Source organism: Balaenoptera acutorostrata, chromosome 8 (assembly GCF_949987535.1).
Source record: "Balaenoptera acutorostrata chromosome 8, mBalAcu1.1, whole genome shotgun sequence".
Lineage (NCBI taxonomy): Eukaryota > Metazoa > Chordata > Mammalia > Artiodactyla > Balaenopteridae > Balaenoptera > Balaenoptera acutorostrata.
Window position 1 is genome coordinate 73,466,438 of NC_080071.1, and position 15,709 is coordinate 73,482,146.

A 15,709-nucleotide genomic window follows, 5' to 3' on the forward strand; every position below is an offset into this window, starting at 1 on the left:
TCACTCTCAGAGCAATATCAAACTCAAACACATTTCAGCAACTTAAATTGTAATTTCAAAATAAAATTCTTTACTTGCCTTTATTAACTACTCTTAAGGGATGCATAGTCTACACTACAGCAAGAGTTTAAAATATCCCTATTGTTTCAGTTATCTCTTGTTGCGTAACACGTAAAATTTACTGGATTGAAATAACAGTCATTTGACTTATTTGCTGGTAATTCTGCGATTTGGGCAGAGCTTGATGGAGATGACTGGTCTCTACTCAATGTCTCTCTAATGCTGGGACAGCTCCCTTGGGGATGCAGCACCTACTCCCAAGATGGCCTCACTTGCATTTCTGCCAAAGTGGTGCTGGCTGTCATCTAGGTGGGCCCCTGGGGCATTGGTGCTCAGTGCTGGTTATCAGTTTGCTAAGGCTGCCATAACAAATACCATAGACTGGGTGGCTTAAACAACAGAAATTAATTTTCTTATATTTCTGGAGGCTGCAGGTTTGAGATCAGGGTGCCAGCACGGATGAGTTGAGCCTGAGGAGAGCTCTCCCCTTGGTTTTCAGATGGCTGCCTTCTGCATATTCATATGACCTCTTCTTTGTGCAAATGGCTGGTGGGGTTCCTGAGGGGGGGAGTCAGTGCAAGCACACAAACTCTCTTCATAATGGCACTAATCCCAAACTCTCTTTATAATGGCACTAATCCCATCATAAAGGCCCCACTCTAACGACCTCTACTAACTCTAATTACCTCCTAGAGGCCCCATTTCCACATACCATCACACTGGGGGTTAGGGCTTTAACATATGAATTTGGAGAGAACACAAACGTATAACCCCTAATAGTGCTCCTCCGTGTGGCTTCCCACGTGGCTGGGTTGGGCTTTCATAGCACGTAGTCTTATGGTAGTCAGTCTTCATATATGGCATCTGGCTCCCACTAGAGTGCAAAGACCAAATCTGCCAGGTACTCTGAAAGCTTTGGTCCAAAACTGGCCCAGTGTCACTTCCACCACATTTTACCGCATTTTAAGCAGGTCCCAAAGCCGGCCCGGATTCAAGGGAAAGGGACTATATAAGGATGTGGATGCTGGGAGGCATGGCTATTGGGGGCCATCAAAATAATGATGTCACTTTCCTTTTCTTATTTCATCCATTTCCCTCATATGCCACAGTGGCTCCCATGCACTTCTCTTTCTGTCCAAAATGCCCCTTCTCCTCTACTAGCCATAGCCCATCACCCCTTCTCTTTACCCTTTCCACCTAATTCTGTATCACACAAATCTAAACCGATCCTGAACTGACAGGTTGAAATGGAACCAACAACGTCAGAATCCTTTCGTTGTGGAGGAAGAAGGGAGTCGCCATTTACACTGTCACATTGGGAATGTTTGTCCCTCACCCCTGATTAATGGGGGCCCTTTGCCAGGAGAAGCAGTGCTTGAAGTCCATATGCATTCTCAACACCATGGCTGCCTAGCTGTCTGGAAGTGTATGATCCTAAAGACTTCTACAAGGACAGTGGAGAGATGCAAACAAGCACAGGCACTAGAATTTAAAAAATTTTTCCCAGGAAACAAATCTGTACTGGAGGGTGTGTAGTGTGAGAAAGAGAGAGGGGAGGGGACAGAGAAAGTACAAGAGGAAGAGAAAAAAAGAGAAGGAAATAGAGACTAAACACAAGATAAAATCATGGGCATAAAGCATAGAAATTGCCTTCACCATGGTGAGTCTCCAGTAATTCTATTTACCTGTCATATGAAAAATACTTTAAAAATAATATTTCAGCCTTAAAAGAACTCCTTGAATCAAAAGCTAGATGAACCCTCTGGGCTCTGAAAGCACCGTCTGACTCTCCTGGCTTCAGTGTGTTTATAACTTAGGCTCCCTCAAGACCCCTCCCTCCTCATGGCCTCTCCACATCTTTCCAGCTGCAGGCCTGCTTTTCCCCGGTCTGATTTTCAAGAGGGACAGAAGCTCATTGGACTTAATGTTCTAGGCTGGCAGACACTTTGCAGGTTGCCAGACCCTTCGTCCAGTCAGCTCTCAGCTTGTGGGTCATTTGGTACAGAAAATAGCGTTTTCTGTGTAAGGTTCAACTTGGACCTGCCTCCCTCAAAGAGGCAAGGGCTGCAGGCTGGACAGTTTCCTTTGAAAGGGGGTGGAGAGACTGTCAGGCACCGAAATTGATAGCTGCCATTTCTAGAACATCTCCCTAGATTCGTCTTCTGGAATTAAACCTCACTTCTTCCTTTCCAAGCTAGCGACGCTTCTAAGTATTGGGAGATCATTAGCAGATGGTGTTTATGCCTCCAGGCCTTTTTACATCCCATCTCCTTTCCAAGGAAGAATGCTCTTTCCACTTTTGATTGCCTGGAAAACTACTTTTCCTTCAGGAGTTGGTTCTAAGGTCATAGCATCTGTCGTCTTTATCTTTATTCTTAGAAGAAGAAACAGAATTTTAGGGAAGTTAAGTGACTTTCTGGATTCATGCTCATATTCAGGGAAATCTAACTCCAGATCTCTGACATAAAACGCTGTAGGCATTATTCTCAGTGTGAGAAAAGGGGAGTGAATCTTTCGGAGGAGCGATTCCTAATTCTAGCGACTTGGGAAGCCCGAAGACCACACAGCTCCTCAACAAGGGGAGAAACGCAGGGAATCTGCGCATGCTCAGAGCGTCGACGTACAGTTTCCCCGCCCCTTCCAGCCTCCGCGGAAAGCGGCTCTTCCTGCGACCCTCCAGCTCCGAGTCCGGCGGAACTGAGCTTCGGCGCCGCAGGTTCCCGCTCGGAAGAGGCGACCAAGGCGCTTGCGGAACCTCAACATGGCGTGGTCGGGGAATAAGGTAGGAACATCTGTAGGCTTGGGCGTTGCCTGTGCCGGGGGTCCGGAAAAGGTGGTTCGGAAGCAGGAATCATGGGATCACGGCGGTGCCAAGGAGTGAGGAAGAGAGATCCCGGTGGTGGGCTGGATCAGTAGGGCCGGGGTCGAGGGATGCGCTGTGAGAAAAGCTGGCGATTTGGAGTCTTCAGGCGGGAGTTTGAGCCTCGCCCACTCCCCACCCCCGCCGCCTACTCAGCCCTTCCATCCTCTCACTTCCTCTCCACCGGTCCTCATCCTGCTTTCCATCCCCCTCCGACCTCCCCTCCGTACCTCCCTATCCCAGCCTACCCCCGACTCCTCCATTACTTCTGAATCTGGGTTTTAAAAACCTGTGAGAATGGAAGTTAGCCACGATACGAACCAATCCCACAGGCTTGTAAAACTTCAGAGAAGGATTGAGAGTAAAATAACTTGAAATGTAAAACGTCATATTACCTCTATAATAATCTAATATTTCGCATTTATTGCGAAAGCTTACTCTGGTGAGGCACTGATCTAACGCTTTATTCCGGTCTCATTTAATCTTCACAACAAGCCCATGAGTTGAAAACTTTTATCCCCAGTTGACAGGTGAGAAAACCGAGGCCTAAAGAAAGTGAAGTGATTAGCCCAAGGTCACCCAGTCCACAAGTGGTAGAATCGGAATTTGAACACAGGCTTTCTGCTTTCAGAGTCCGGGAGAATGTCTGTCTTGCTAGGAATCTATGACCCTCAGTGACCCAGGTTAATAACATTATAATGAATTTTTTTTTTATAATGAATTTTTAAAATGGCATTTTCAATATAGGCAGAGAGTGGTAGTTGTCTCTGAAGGGTCTCTAGAGGGAGGTGTGGTCCAAGGACCTGTTCATTCATTCATCCATCCATCGGTCTATCCATCCATCTATTCAAAACTAGGCCCTTTATTAGACGTTTGGTATACAGATAAACAAGATAAGAGTTGGAGCAGCTGATCCCTAGTCTCCTCAGTTCCCCATAGGGAAATGCTGATTAAAATGATTATGAACATATGCCACTCACCTCCTTTATTCCTTTCAGCTGCTGAAAATTTTCAGCGCTAATGAAGCAGCAGTTTATGGCAGGTGAACTTGCAGCAGAATTCTAATAGCCTGTATTGCTTCAGTGCTTAAATGAAGGGTTGCCATGCTGCTCAAGTTCTTTCTCCTGGTTTTCTTAACTGCTACCAGAAGGGAGCGTGAGGTATTACATAGACCATTCTTCTGCTTTCAGATAAGAACTTCCATACTGTGAAACCCCTTAATGCCATATTTTGGATACCTGATTCCTGGCAAAGGACCTTTAGTCCTCTGGTTTAGAGTTTTCTGTTCATAAAAGTAGCTTTTATGAACATATATTAAATAGGTGCAGCAGCGTGTTTGGGGACTCTTAACTTTTTAAAGGTTCTTATGCTCAGAGCATTGAAACTATGGGATGTAAATTTTATTGCTCTCAAAGGAATTTTGTAGTTTATTACCACCCTTTCTCCAAACATGCTATTTATAATCTAGAACTCTCTTAATATTAATGCATTATGTTTAATTCTTTGTAAACTAGGGAAAAAACTTAAATAGTCTTTCCTTTCCATGTTTTGCCTTGCCTGAGGTGTAACCGAATTAGAGATCATCTTATAACATCCCTGATAGGATCTCATCTAGGTTTTTCAAACAGTTTTAGGGTCAGGAGATCATTGCTTCAGAAAACAGTAGTTCTTTCATTTATTACTTCTAAATATTATTTTTTCTCCCTTAATATGGTGTCAGATCAATCTCTCTATAGCTTCCATCTGTTGATCTATTGTCTCTCTTGCGGAGCTATCTTTTTATAACACAGCTGTCAACTTTTTGAGGATAACAGTCAGGTTCCTCTAAATCTTCTCGTCTGGTTCAAATAGCCAGTTTTTCCCACCTCTTCCTCAGGTCACGTATTCTCCAGATCCTTCTCTAAGCTGCTCATTTCATGTTCAGTTGTAATTAGTGTTTCTCATAAGATGTGATGATCAGAACTGCTCACCGTTTGTCCAATGTGGTCTGATCAGTACAAAGCACAGGTGAGACTGTCAGTGTCAAAGAATGTTAGCTCTGGAAAATAACTTAGATCTCATCTAGTCCAACAACTGCTTCCTGCCTCCACAAATTAACAGTGAATTTAAGTGACATGCCCAAGAATTTAGCTACTTGGTAATAAAGATGGGGCTGGATCCCAGGTCTCCTGGGATCTAATTTAGTTTTTTTTTTTTTTAAACCATAAAACCTGTCTTTTCCTTCCTTAAATTTACTACACCATTGATAGGACTGAAAACATTTTGGAGGATGGAATGGGGTAGGTGTGGGGAATGTACTCCTGTAGCCATGTCCTACTGGTGACATTTTATAATGTCATTTTATAATCCACCCTGAAATTGTGAGCTGCTATTTGTTCAGGTCTCCTCCAGCCCAATTCAGTTAAACTTTGGTTGCCAAATACAGAACTTTACATGTATCCATTTTACTTTTAGTTTATGTTTGCCCTATTTCCTTAGTCCCCTACATACATGAGTGCTAGCCAATGACCAGGTGTCTTTATTTATTTGGTTTCCTCTGCCTAAAACTCCCCTTGTTTACATGACCGACTCCTACTCATTCTTTTTTTTATATATCTTTATTGGAGCATAATTGCTTTACATGTTGTGTTAGTTTCTGCTGTACAACAAAGTGAATCAGCTATATGTATACATATATCCCCATATCCCCTCCTTTTTGAGCCTTCCTCCCACCCTCCCTATCCCACCCCTCTAGGTTGTCACGAAGCATCGAGCTGATCTCCCTGTGCTATGCAGCAGCTTCCCACTAGCCATCCATTCTATATTTGGTAGTGTATATATGTCAGTGCTACTCTCTCACTTCATCCCAGCTTCCCCCCCGCCCCCCCGACCGTGTCCTCAAGTCCATTCTCTACATCTTCGTCTTTATTCCTGCCCTGCCACTAGGTTCATCAGTACCGTTTTTTAGATTCCATATATGTGCGTTAGCATATGGTATGTTTCTTAGATTCCATATATGTGCATTAGCATACTGTATTTGTTTTTCTCTTTCTGACTTACTTCACTCTGTATGACAGACTCTAGGTCCATCTACTTCATTACAAATAACTCAATTTCGTTCCTTTTTTATGGCTGAGTAATATTCCATTTTATATACGTGCCACATCTTCTTTATCCATTCATCTGTCAATGGACACTTAGGTTGCTTCCATGTCCTGGCTATTGCAAATAGTGCTGCAGTGAACATTGTGGTACATGTACCTTTTTTTTTTAAATAAATTTATTTAGTTATTTATTTTTGGCTGTGTTGAGTCTTCGTTGCTGCACACGGGCTTTCTCTAGTTGCGGCGAGGGGGGCTACTCTTTCGTTGCGGTGCGCAGCCTTCTCATTGCGGTGGCTTCTCTTATTGCAGAGCATGGGCTCTAGGCACGAGGTCTTCAGTAGTTGTGGCATACGGGCTCAGTAGTTGTGGCGCACGGGCTTAGTTGCTCCGTGGCTTGTGGGATCTTCCTGGACCAGGGCTTGAACCCGTGTCCCCTGCATTGGCAGGCAGATTCTTAACCACTGCACCACCAGGGAAGCCCACATGTATCTTTTTGAATTATGGTTTTCTCAGGGTATTTGGCCAGTGGTGGGATTGCTGGGTCATGTGGTAGTTCTGTTTTTAGTTTTTTTAAGGAAACTCCATACTGTTCTCCAAAGTGGCTCTATCAATTTACATTCCCACCAACAGTGCAGGAAGGTTCCACTTTCTCCACACCCTCTCCGGCATTTATTGTTTGTAGATTTTTTTGATAATGGCCATTGTGGTTTTGATTTGCATTTCTCTGATGATTAGTGATGTTGAACATCTTTTCATGTGTTTGTTGGCAATCTGTATGTCTTCTTTGGAGAAATGTCTGTTTAGGTCTTCTGCCCATTTTTGGATTGGGTTGTTTGGTGTTTTGATATTGAGCTCTGTGAGCTGCTTGTATATTTTGGAGGTTAATCCTTTATCAGTTGCTTCGTTTGCAAGTGTTTTCTCCCATTCTGCCTACTCATTCTTTAAGGTTCACCCAAGGATCATATCCAGGAGGCCTTTTCTGCCTCCTTACCCGTCCTCTATCCCTTCCACCAGTCTTGGGTAGATGCCCCTCCTGTGTGCTCTCTTAGTGTCCACTGTATACCTCGGTCATGGAATGTTGTGCTGGTATCATTTATGTGTCTGTGTCCCCTACTAGAATAAATTTGGTGTCTTAGTCTTCATTTTAGATTCCCAGTTTACAAACTGATTCAAATTATTGGAGTGTATCATTTTAGCATATATAGATTGTGACAGTCACCTATTGCCACCAAAATGCTTTATAACAAACTACACCCCAAGTCAGTGGCTTACAACAAAAGCATCTGTACTCATACTGTGGGTCAGCATATCAGTTGCATTTGGTTTGATGTGTAATATTTTGGGCTCAGCTGGGCTGGACTTAGCTCTAGCCTGCAGGTTGTTTTCACATCTCCTCCCCATCGATTTATGCTCAGGCTCAGGCCAGAGGAGCAGCAGCTACTTGGAGCGTGCTCCTGTCCTGGCAGATACTTTCTAGCTTTCAGGAAATATCAGGACTATTTAAAGTTTCTCTGTAGTGAAAACTTATGTGCCTTATGTACATTCTCTAAGTAGAACACCTCCCTTCCCTTTATCATGCATACCCTGAATATCTATGGGTGAAATAAGTAAAGGACATCTCTTTTGTTTCTTTTTTTAATGACCATTAATAACATTTTCTCACACGTTCTTTGGGACTTTTTTTCCAGGCAGCTGTGGTGCTGTGTATGGATGTGCGTTTTGCCATGAGTAACTCCTTTCCTGGTGAAGAATCCCCATTTGAACTAGCAAAGAAGGTGATGACCATGTTTGTGCAGCGACAGGTAAGATTCAGATTGGTCTTGAGCTTGTATGTAACTCATGGTTTAACTGCTTGTTGCTTCCACTTAATAATGCAAGATACCAGCCTCTCTATGTTTTCCACCCTCAGTGTTTTGGGGAATCTGAGGAGTTATTCTTAGATATACTCATATACTACCACTGGCGCCTTATATGTTTTTCTTTTCTCGTTTTGGCTCCTCCACTGGATATTACAACTTTTATCAGAAGCAAGAGGCAATGTGATGTTTAAATGTGTAACCTCTAGAGCCAGATGGCCTGGGTTTGAATCCTTGCTCTGCCATGATACTGACTAACCTTGCAATCTTGAATAAGTCTTTCAACTACTTTGTGCCTATTCCAGTTATCGTTTACTGGTTACAAACTACCCTCCCCAAACTTAGTGTCTTAAATGATATTAAAAAAAATCATCCCTCACGGTTCTGTGAGATGACTGGGCATGTGAGTTGGGTGGTTCTCTCTGAGGCCTCCTGTGCAGGTGTGCTCACGTGGTGCTGGTGCTGAGTCATCTGAAGGCTCGGTGGGGCTGTACGTACGTCCAAGATGGCTCACCCCTGTGCCTGGTAGTTATGCCTTCTGGGGGCTGTGAGCTCGGTTGGGGCTGTCCCCCAGAACCCTTACCTGTGGCCTCTCCATGTAGCTCGGGATGCTCACAGTATAGTAGTTGGTTCTAAAAAGGAGTGTTCCAAGAGTGGGTATTCTAAGAGACCTGCTTATGTGGCTTTTTATGACCTACCTCTAGAAATCCCAGAAGGTCATTTCCACTGCCTTCTATTAGTCAATCGGGTCGCTAAGCTATCTCACACTCAGTGGGGTGGGGAGGGGGCGGGAATTAGAGTCCCCTGTTGTTTTAAGGGGTAGCCTCCAAATACAGGGAGGGAAGGAATGGATGGAGGCCGTCTTGAAGACTCTCTACCAGGGTGCCTCCGTGAATATCTCTAAGATAAAGTACTTAGTACTTGATGTATTGTAAACGCTATATGTGTTTTTATTATTATCATTATTACTACTACTACCATTATTATTAATTTCTGCCCTTTCTACCTGGTCTGACTGCTACTTTTGCGAAGTCCATGAAGTTCTGCTTCATTCACTACTCCTGTGGACACGTCTGCTGTTTTTTCTGGGTGTCGCCTTTTCTCCTGGGCACTATTACCTCCCACCTGTCATCCTAGATTTTTACAAATTCTGATAACCTGTAGTCCTTAATGTCTTAAAGAAGACGAGAATACTTCTAACCCCATTCTTGGTTATAGTAATTTGTGTTGGTTGTATTCAAGTAGTGCTGCTGTGCCCTAATGTAGTATAGATTTTTTTTAAAAAAGGGAAACAGTGCTTTCAGTTTTTATTTTTGGCTCTGCCCCTCGCATGGGAGTCGGAGTGAAATCTGGAAGGCTGGGAGACAAAACCTGGTGCCGCTCCCATGCTGCATTCAAATTTCCTCCCCTCTCCTGACTGAGGTTTTGTTGTCGAGCAAGATTGCCTTGCCTTAAGATGAATTCTTGTGCAGGAGGCAGCTAGAATTCTAGCTGGCCTGCCCCACTGGTGTGCTGGAAATATTTGAGCCCCAGCAGCTGGGACCTTCCCTCCATGTACAACTGGCAATTGCAGCTGGAGTTGTTAACAGACTGGGGAATTTAACAGACCAAACAGAGGTGAAGAATGACAGAATTCCATCCTCTGCCCATGCAGTGTTCTTTTTACTGATACAGAAGGCTTCTGTTAATAACTAGGTGGGAACAGGACTGCCTTTTGTGTCGCATACTATTTCTTGTTTTTCATATTTCATTATGGAATGCTTCATAAAAGAAGCAAACACAGAGAATAATATAATGGAAAGCTGTTTTCCCATTGTCTAGAACTACAAAAGCCCTAAAGTTTTACTATATTTGTTTGATTTCTTTTTCTTTTTTTTTCTTAAAAAATAAAATGTTAACTTAAAGCCCCTTGTGTATCCCCTCCCTGCCCTTTTCTTTCCTCTTCTTTCCCTCCTTTCCTCAGAATTTTCATAGTTATTACTGTACATATTTTATACCTTGGATCTCAGTGTATTTATAAATAATATTTAGTATTGTATGAAGCTCTCAAAAGTGTATGTAATAGTATTATTCAGTACATATAATTCCACAACTTAATTTTCTCAATCTTATGTTTTTGAGATTTATTCATGTTGGTAAACATTGTACAAATTTATTCATTTTTTTTACTAGAGTGTAATAGTCCATTGTATAAATATTTTGCAGTGTGCTTTTGCATTCTTCAGTTGATGGATAGTTAGTTTTCAGATTTGCCCTGTTATAAACAGTGCTGAGGTGAACTGGAACTTTCTTGTCTCTTGTCTCCTTGCGTACATGTGCAGGAACTTCTCTGCAGTATATATAGCTGTAAGTGAAATTGCTGGGATATAGAATATGAATCAGCAATTTATTTTTAATCTCTGGAAAATTTAAACTTTGTATAGTCATTCCAGAAAGACAGACTAAGATCTTCTCAAATTATACATAATTAGTTTTCACTGAGAATGAGAGTCTGATTTGGGTGGAAGCAAATCAAAGAAACTCATCAAGAGCAGTTACTGCCCTCCCATTCCTCCACCACAAATTGTGCTGAAAGGATGGAAACTGTAGTCAATGAAAATGTCTGCTTAGAACCTAGGAATTATCATTGCCCATCATTCCCACAGACCAGTTAGCCCAATATTCTATTGTTGACGGTGGCCCCAGGGCCCTGCCATAGGGAGGTATGGTTGTCTTGCTCCCTGAAGGTTAGATATCTAATGGTTTCCAGGTGATATTGTATGGTTTCGGCCTTCTAACCTGCTTCTCTAGGTGTTTGCTGAGAGCAAGGATGAAATCGCGTTAGTCCTTTTCGGTACAGATGGCACTGAGAACGCCCTTGCTGGTGAGGACCAGTATCAGAACATCACAGTGCACAGACACCTGATGCTGCCGGATTTTGACTTGCTGGAGGACATTGAAAGCAAAATCCAACCAGGTTCTCAACAAGCTGACTGTATCCTTTTTCAGCCAGAGAAGACTCTTAAGACATTTCCTTTAATCTGGGGAATTGTAATCTAGTTTGGTGAGGTTCTCTAAGAGTCCTAGCTCTGAGTATATGGACGTTCTTGGCTCTGAGGACATGGAGGTGATGTGTGTTAGGACTGAATGTGAAATTAACTAGGTTGGGTTGGGTGCCTGGACTCCACGCCCTGCAGTCACTTGCTCCTTCTCTGCACTAGTGACATTGAGAGGTTGGGAGGTATCCGAAGGGGGTGTACGTGTTGACTATGTGTAGAGGGTTTGGTGGTGGCAGTGGTTGGAAATGTTTGGACGTAGAGAAGATATTTTTAGAAGAGTATAGCATTAGCATTCTCCTGGCCTTCCTGGGTGGAGGATATTTGTATGCCAAAAATCAGACTGATACCCAAACTGTGAGACTAACGATTTCTTCCACAGGTGCCCTGGTTTTAAGGGGTTCCTCTCGTTTTTCTAAACAGTGGTTCCATCCCTGGTCACTGGGAGGTGCTGCTGTGCTGGGAGTGACTTACAAATGCTACATTGTGGCTCACTTCATGTGTAAGAATGGACTGTAATCACAGAAAATGGGTCCTAGATACTGTAAAATGGCATCATAATTTTTCATTAAATGAGCGGACTATGTCAGATTACCGTTTGGTTTATTTCATTTTTCCTGTTTATATGTTTCAGGAAGTGTACTTTGATTTATAACATATGTGAATACATGTTAGTGAAATAGACTTGGAAGAAGGGCACTTGGGCGAGTACTTTTAAATCATCACACCGTCAGCCCAGGGTCCACAATTTCCAGCACTGTGGATTTCACTGGAAAAAAGTTGCATGTTCTTGGGATAAAGGGACTGTTTGGTGTTATCTTCTGCCCTTAACTAGCTGAGTTCTGGATGCCCTCATTGTGTGCATGGATTTGATTCAACAAGAAACTGTGTAAGTATCCCAACTGAAGAGGGTTGGAAATGAGCCTTTCTGTGTGGAATCAGACCATTTGGAAAATGAACCCTTGCAAGGCTATAATTGTAGTACCTGGGAGAGTTGCTTGTACGTACCTCTGTGGAGGCTGGAAGGGGATCCTTTTTTATCATAGTGACCACATCTTTAACTGAAGTTAAAGTTAGGAAATCAGAGACATAATATTTCCATAATGCTCAGAAATTTTGCCTAAGATGTTCAAAGTATGAATCACAACTGGGTTGATTATATGTTTAGTAGGAACCTAGCTGAGCATCTGCAGCACACGGACTTCTAGAATGTAATCACTTTTGTTAGCTGGAGCTAGGTTCATTCCTTACCCTTTTTCTGCTCAGTGACCAAGTACATTTGAATGTGTAGGAAATAATTCAGGAGAATGATTTCTTAACATGCTAACTCTCTCTTCTAGAGGAAAGAAGTTTGAGAAGAGGCATATTGAAGTGTTCACTGACCTCAGCAGCCCATTCAGCAGAGATCAGCTGGATATTATAATTCATAACTTGAAGAAATCTGGCATCTCCCTGCAGTTTTTGTAAGACCATAAGAATAATATTTGCAGACAGATCTTGTGCTCTGATAATGCAGTGATAGGACCCCTTCGGAGAGCACTTGGTTCTCAAGAGTCCTCTCTGCTCTGAGTCAGAATCTGTCAGAACACTGACTTCAGCCAGCGTTCATTGATTACTCTCTTGTGTTCCAGGAACTCTTCTGAGTTTTGATGATAAAGGGATGAAAGTCACAGGGAAACCTGGGAGTTTAGCTCAGTAGCAGATGTTTGCTTGTGCTGTTCTTGGACCCAAAGAATTGAGGAATTAGAGGAATCTTTTAAGGACATTCAGTTCATCTCCTGCCTGCATAGAAGACTTTACCCAAACAATTACCAGATGGGTGGTGTCTTAAACAGCCTAGAGAACTGTGTCTTAAAGACAGTAGATGTTTTTAGGATAGAGAGGAATGTCAACTTGGGAACGATTTTAAACACATATGCTTATTTTTAACTCTTTTTCAGATCTAAAGGATACACACACATTTTTAAAATGTAATTTGCTCGTGCATATTTACAGATGAGGTATACAAACTTAGGAGGAAAATATTTTTCACAATTTGTTAGGGAGAGAGTCCCTTCTCCCCCAATAACTTGAATTTCCCCTCCAGGCACTTACTTTATCTTATATCCCTAACAGAAAGTTCTTTTCACTAATGCTAAAGTTCTTTCAATTAATCCTTCCTGCTGCATCTGAAACCTGTTTTTTCTTGTCCTATGTTTGGTAAAAGCAGAGTGGTAGTGTAGTATAGAATGTTGAATTATTAGTCTTCTAGGGATGCTCATTTTTCGGATTGAGAGCCCTACCAAGAATCCTCCAGCTCTGAGTGGTAAGCATACAGCTTCTTTAAAAGGCCTGCTGTGGAGAATTAAGAACCTCTCTTGCATGTACGTACCTCTTAAGACTGCTGAGGGGCATCTCCTTTCCGTAGAACTGTAGAAAAATAGTTCAGAATAACCCATCAAGCTGACACTTGATAAGACAGTACTTCAGAGAAATTAAGTGCTTTTTAAGTGACTCTTCTTTTCTTATTGAGTTGAGGTTTTCTCAGCACTTCAAAAGCCCAGCTCGGTTTCTGTTCCCTGTTCATAATCTCAGATGCCTTTACATCCTTGACACATACAGCACTTCTGTCAGTGTCATTGGAAAGGGCTACTTTTTTTTGTATGAGCAATGCTGTAAAGCAAGCTGAAGACAGAACATAGCCTTTTCTTCCACTTGCTTGTTATTTGACTGGTTGTATTTTTTTCTTGGGTAATACCCTTCTTCCTTTGCTGCAAACTTCTAGCAGGCAAAGTAGAGTTTTTGCCCGTATTGTTTGGTGTATCCCATGTATGACGGATTGTTCTAGTTGGACTGGACCTTCCTGACCCTTCATTTTCATGTTAATCGTCCCTTCTTCCTGGTTGATGCTCTGGAAACAGCAATAGCCTGGTGCAAACCTGATGTGCCGTACCCTGCTCGCTGGAAGCTCTTTTTCATGTAATGCAGGACGTGCACATCTCTCATGCTAAGAACACATAGAAAAAATGTAAACATGAAGCTCTGTTTTGATGATAACAAATAAAATGATAAAGGAATCACCTTAAAAATCCACCTGGGGTGACCAGCAGGTAATTTTGAGTAAACTGAAAAGATCGCTGAATTCAACTGTTTGGGTTTCCAGGGACAAAGTCGGGTGACATGCTACAGTGGAAAGGACCTTGCTCTTTCAGTCAGATGACTGAGTCTTTGCTCAATCACTTATTAGCTTTATTAGCTATACGGTTTTGGCCAAATTATTTCATTTCTGTAGCTTCCGTTTCTTTTCAGAAAATGGAGGTAGAAATCTCTATCCAACTAACACATAAGGATGAAATGAGATTGTTTATATGAAAACATTTATAAAGTGTCATGTAGAATATTATCATAAAATGTGTTTGGTTTACTTTTCAGTTTGTATATTGATTATTGAATATTCCCATGACTGGTAACCCCACTCTAGTTTTAGTCTCATTTCAGTCAAACAACTGGAGTGAAACACAAGAACAAAATTGGTTTTACTTATTTCTAGCAATTAACTGGTTTCTGTATAGTAATTCTCTATCTGAAATAATGATGACGACATTGTTTGAGTTTTAAGTATTTTATACACTTTCTCTTATTAATCTTTATAATAATCTTGAGAGATCATTAATGGGCATTTGTTTGTTTATTTTTGTCTGCCTAGAATGTCACCCAGCCTTTTTCTAGGAAGCATTCCTTCCTACTTTTTAACCTCATGGCTTGAATGAGAGCTGACATCTAGATCTGGTTCCTAGGCTACCAGTAATTCCTGGTTTTTTGAATTGGAGAGTAGAGGGTTAAACCCTCAGTCCCTCTTTGGTAGTGGAGTTGGGCATTATGAGCTTGAAAGTGTTCAGAAACAATGTGGAGGAAGCCAGTCTGAAAGAGCGGGGCCAGCATAAAGGCAAATGAAAATGAAATACGGAGATAGAGAGTGAGAAGGTCACAGAATCCTTGTGGTGTTTGAGACTCTGGGTCTAGTCATCCTAAGGCCATGTGCAGCCTTGCCCTTTCAATAATTTTGTTATGTTAAGCCAATAAATTACCCCCGTAAAAGCCAAACCAAAGAGACTTTGATCACTTGAAACTGATAGAATATTGGTCAAGGTAGATAGTGCCATTTGACGGTTGAGAAATGTAAAGCTCAGAGAGGCTGACTGACCATTTTCTCATAGCTAGTGAGTGGCAGTCACAGAATTGGAACCCCGTTTATTATTCGGCTTCAGAGCTTGTCTTCTTAAATACTGCTGATCTTTTCCTGATAGTTTGCCTTTCCCAGTTGGCAAGGAAGATGGAACTGGGGACAGAGGAGATGGCCATTTGCTCTCGGACCACCATGGGCCCTCCTTTCCTCTAAAAGGAATCAGTGAGCAGCAAAAAGAAGGTATTCGGATGGTGAAAAAGGTGATGATGTCTTTAGAAGGTGAAGATGGGCTGGAGGAAATTTATTCCTTCAGGTAAGACATGAAAGCATTGTTTACAACTTTCAGTTGTAAGCATATTAATTTTTCTTTTGATCAGATGGCTCCCTAATGCTTTTCCTTTTCTGGACCACTTTTGAATTAGCAGTTATACTTTAGTATTTCAATTTTTATTAAAGAAATGGTACACCAGCCCCTAATCCCTTTTTGTGAAGTTTGCATGGTTGGCGCAAGATTTCTTATTTATTTCCAGGACTATGTCGGTAGAGTTTGGAAATATATAAATATAACGAACGATTTAACAAGTCAAATTATAAAAGATGAGGTGGTAGATTTCTTCTTTATGCCAAGCTCGGGGTACATTTCTTGGGCC

General features: G+C 42.0%; 1 protein-coding gene across 3 annotated transcripts in view; it reads left to right on the forward strand.

Moving 5' to 3' along the window:
* Positions 1–2,698: 2,698 nt before the first annotated feature.
* The window catches only part of XRCC5 (X-ray repair cross complementing 5), a 97,464-nt gene continuing 84,453 nt past the window's right edge, over positions 2,699–15,709 (forward strand). The window contains exons 1-6 of one of the 3 annotated variants that reach the window (XM_007187879.2): positions 2,699–2,842; positions 7,692–7,805; positions 10,650–10,833; positions 11,735–11,783; positions 12,235–12,357; positions 15,181–15,372. In XM_007187879.2, the coding sequence (XP_007187941.1) occupies positions 2,822–2,842; positions 7,692–7,805; positions 10,650–10,833; positions 11,735–11,783; positions 12,235–12,357; positions 15,181–15,372 (683 nt within the window). In that variant the 5' untranslated portion in view covers positions 2,699–2,821. The remainder of the gene's footprint in view (positions 2,843–7,691; positions 7,806–10,649; positions 10,834–11,734; positions 11,784–12,234; positions 12,358–15,180; positions 15,373–15,709) is intronic. The other 2 variants (XM_007187880.2, XM_057551208.1) reach the window with 2 other exon arrangements.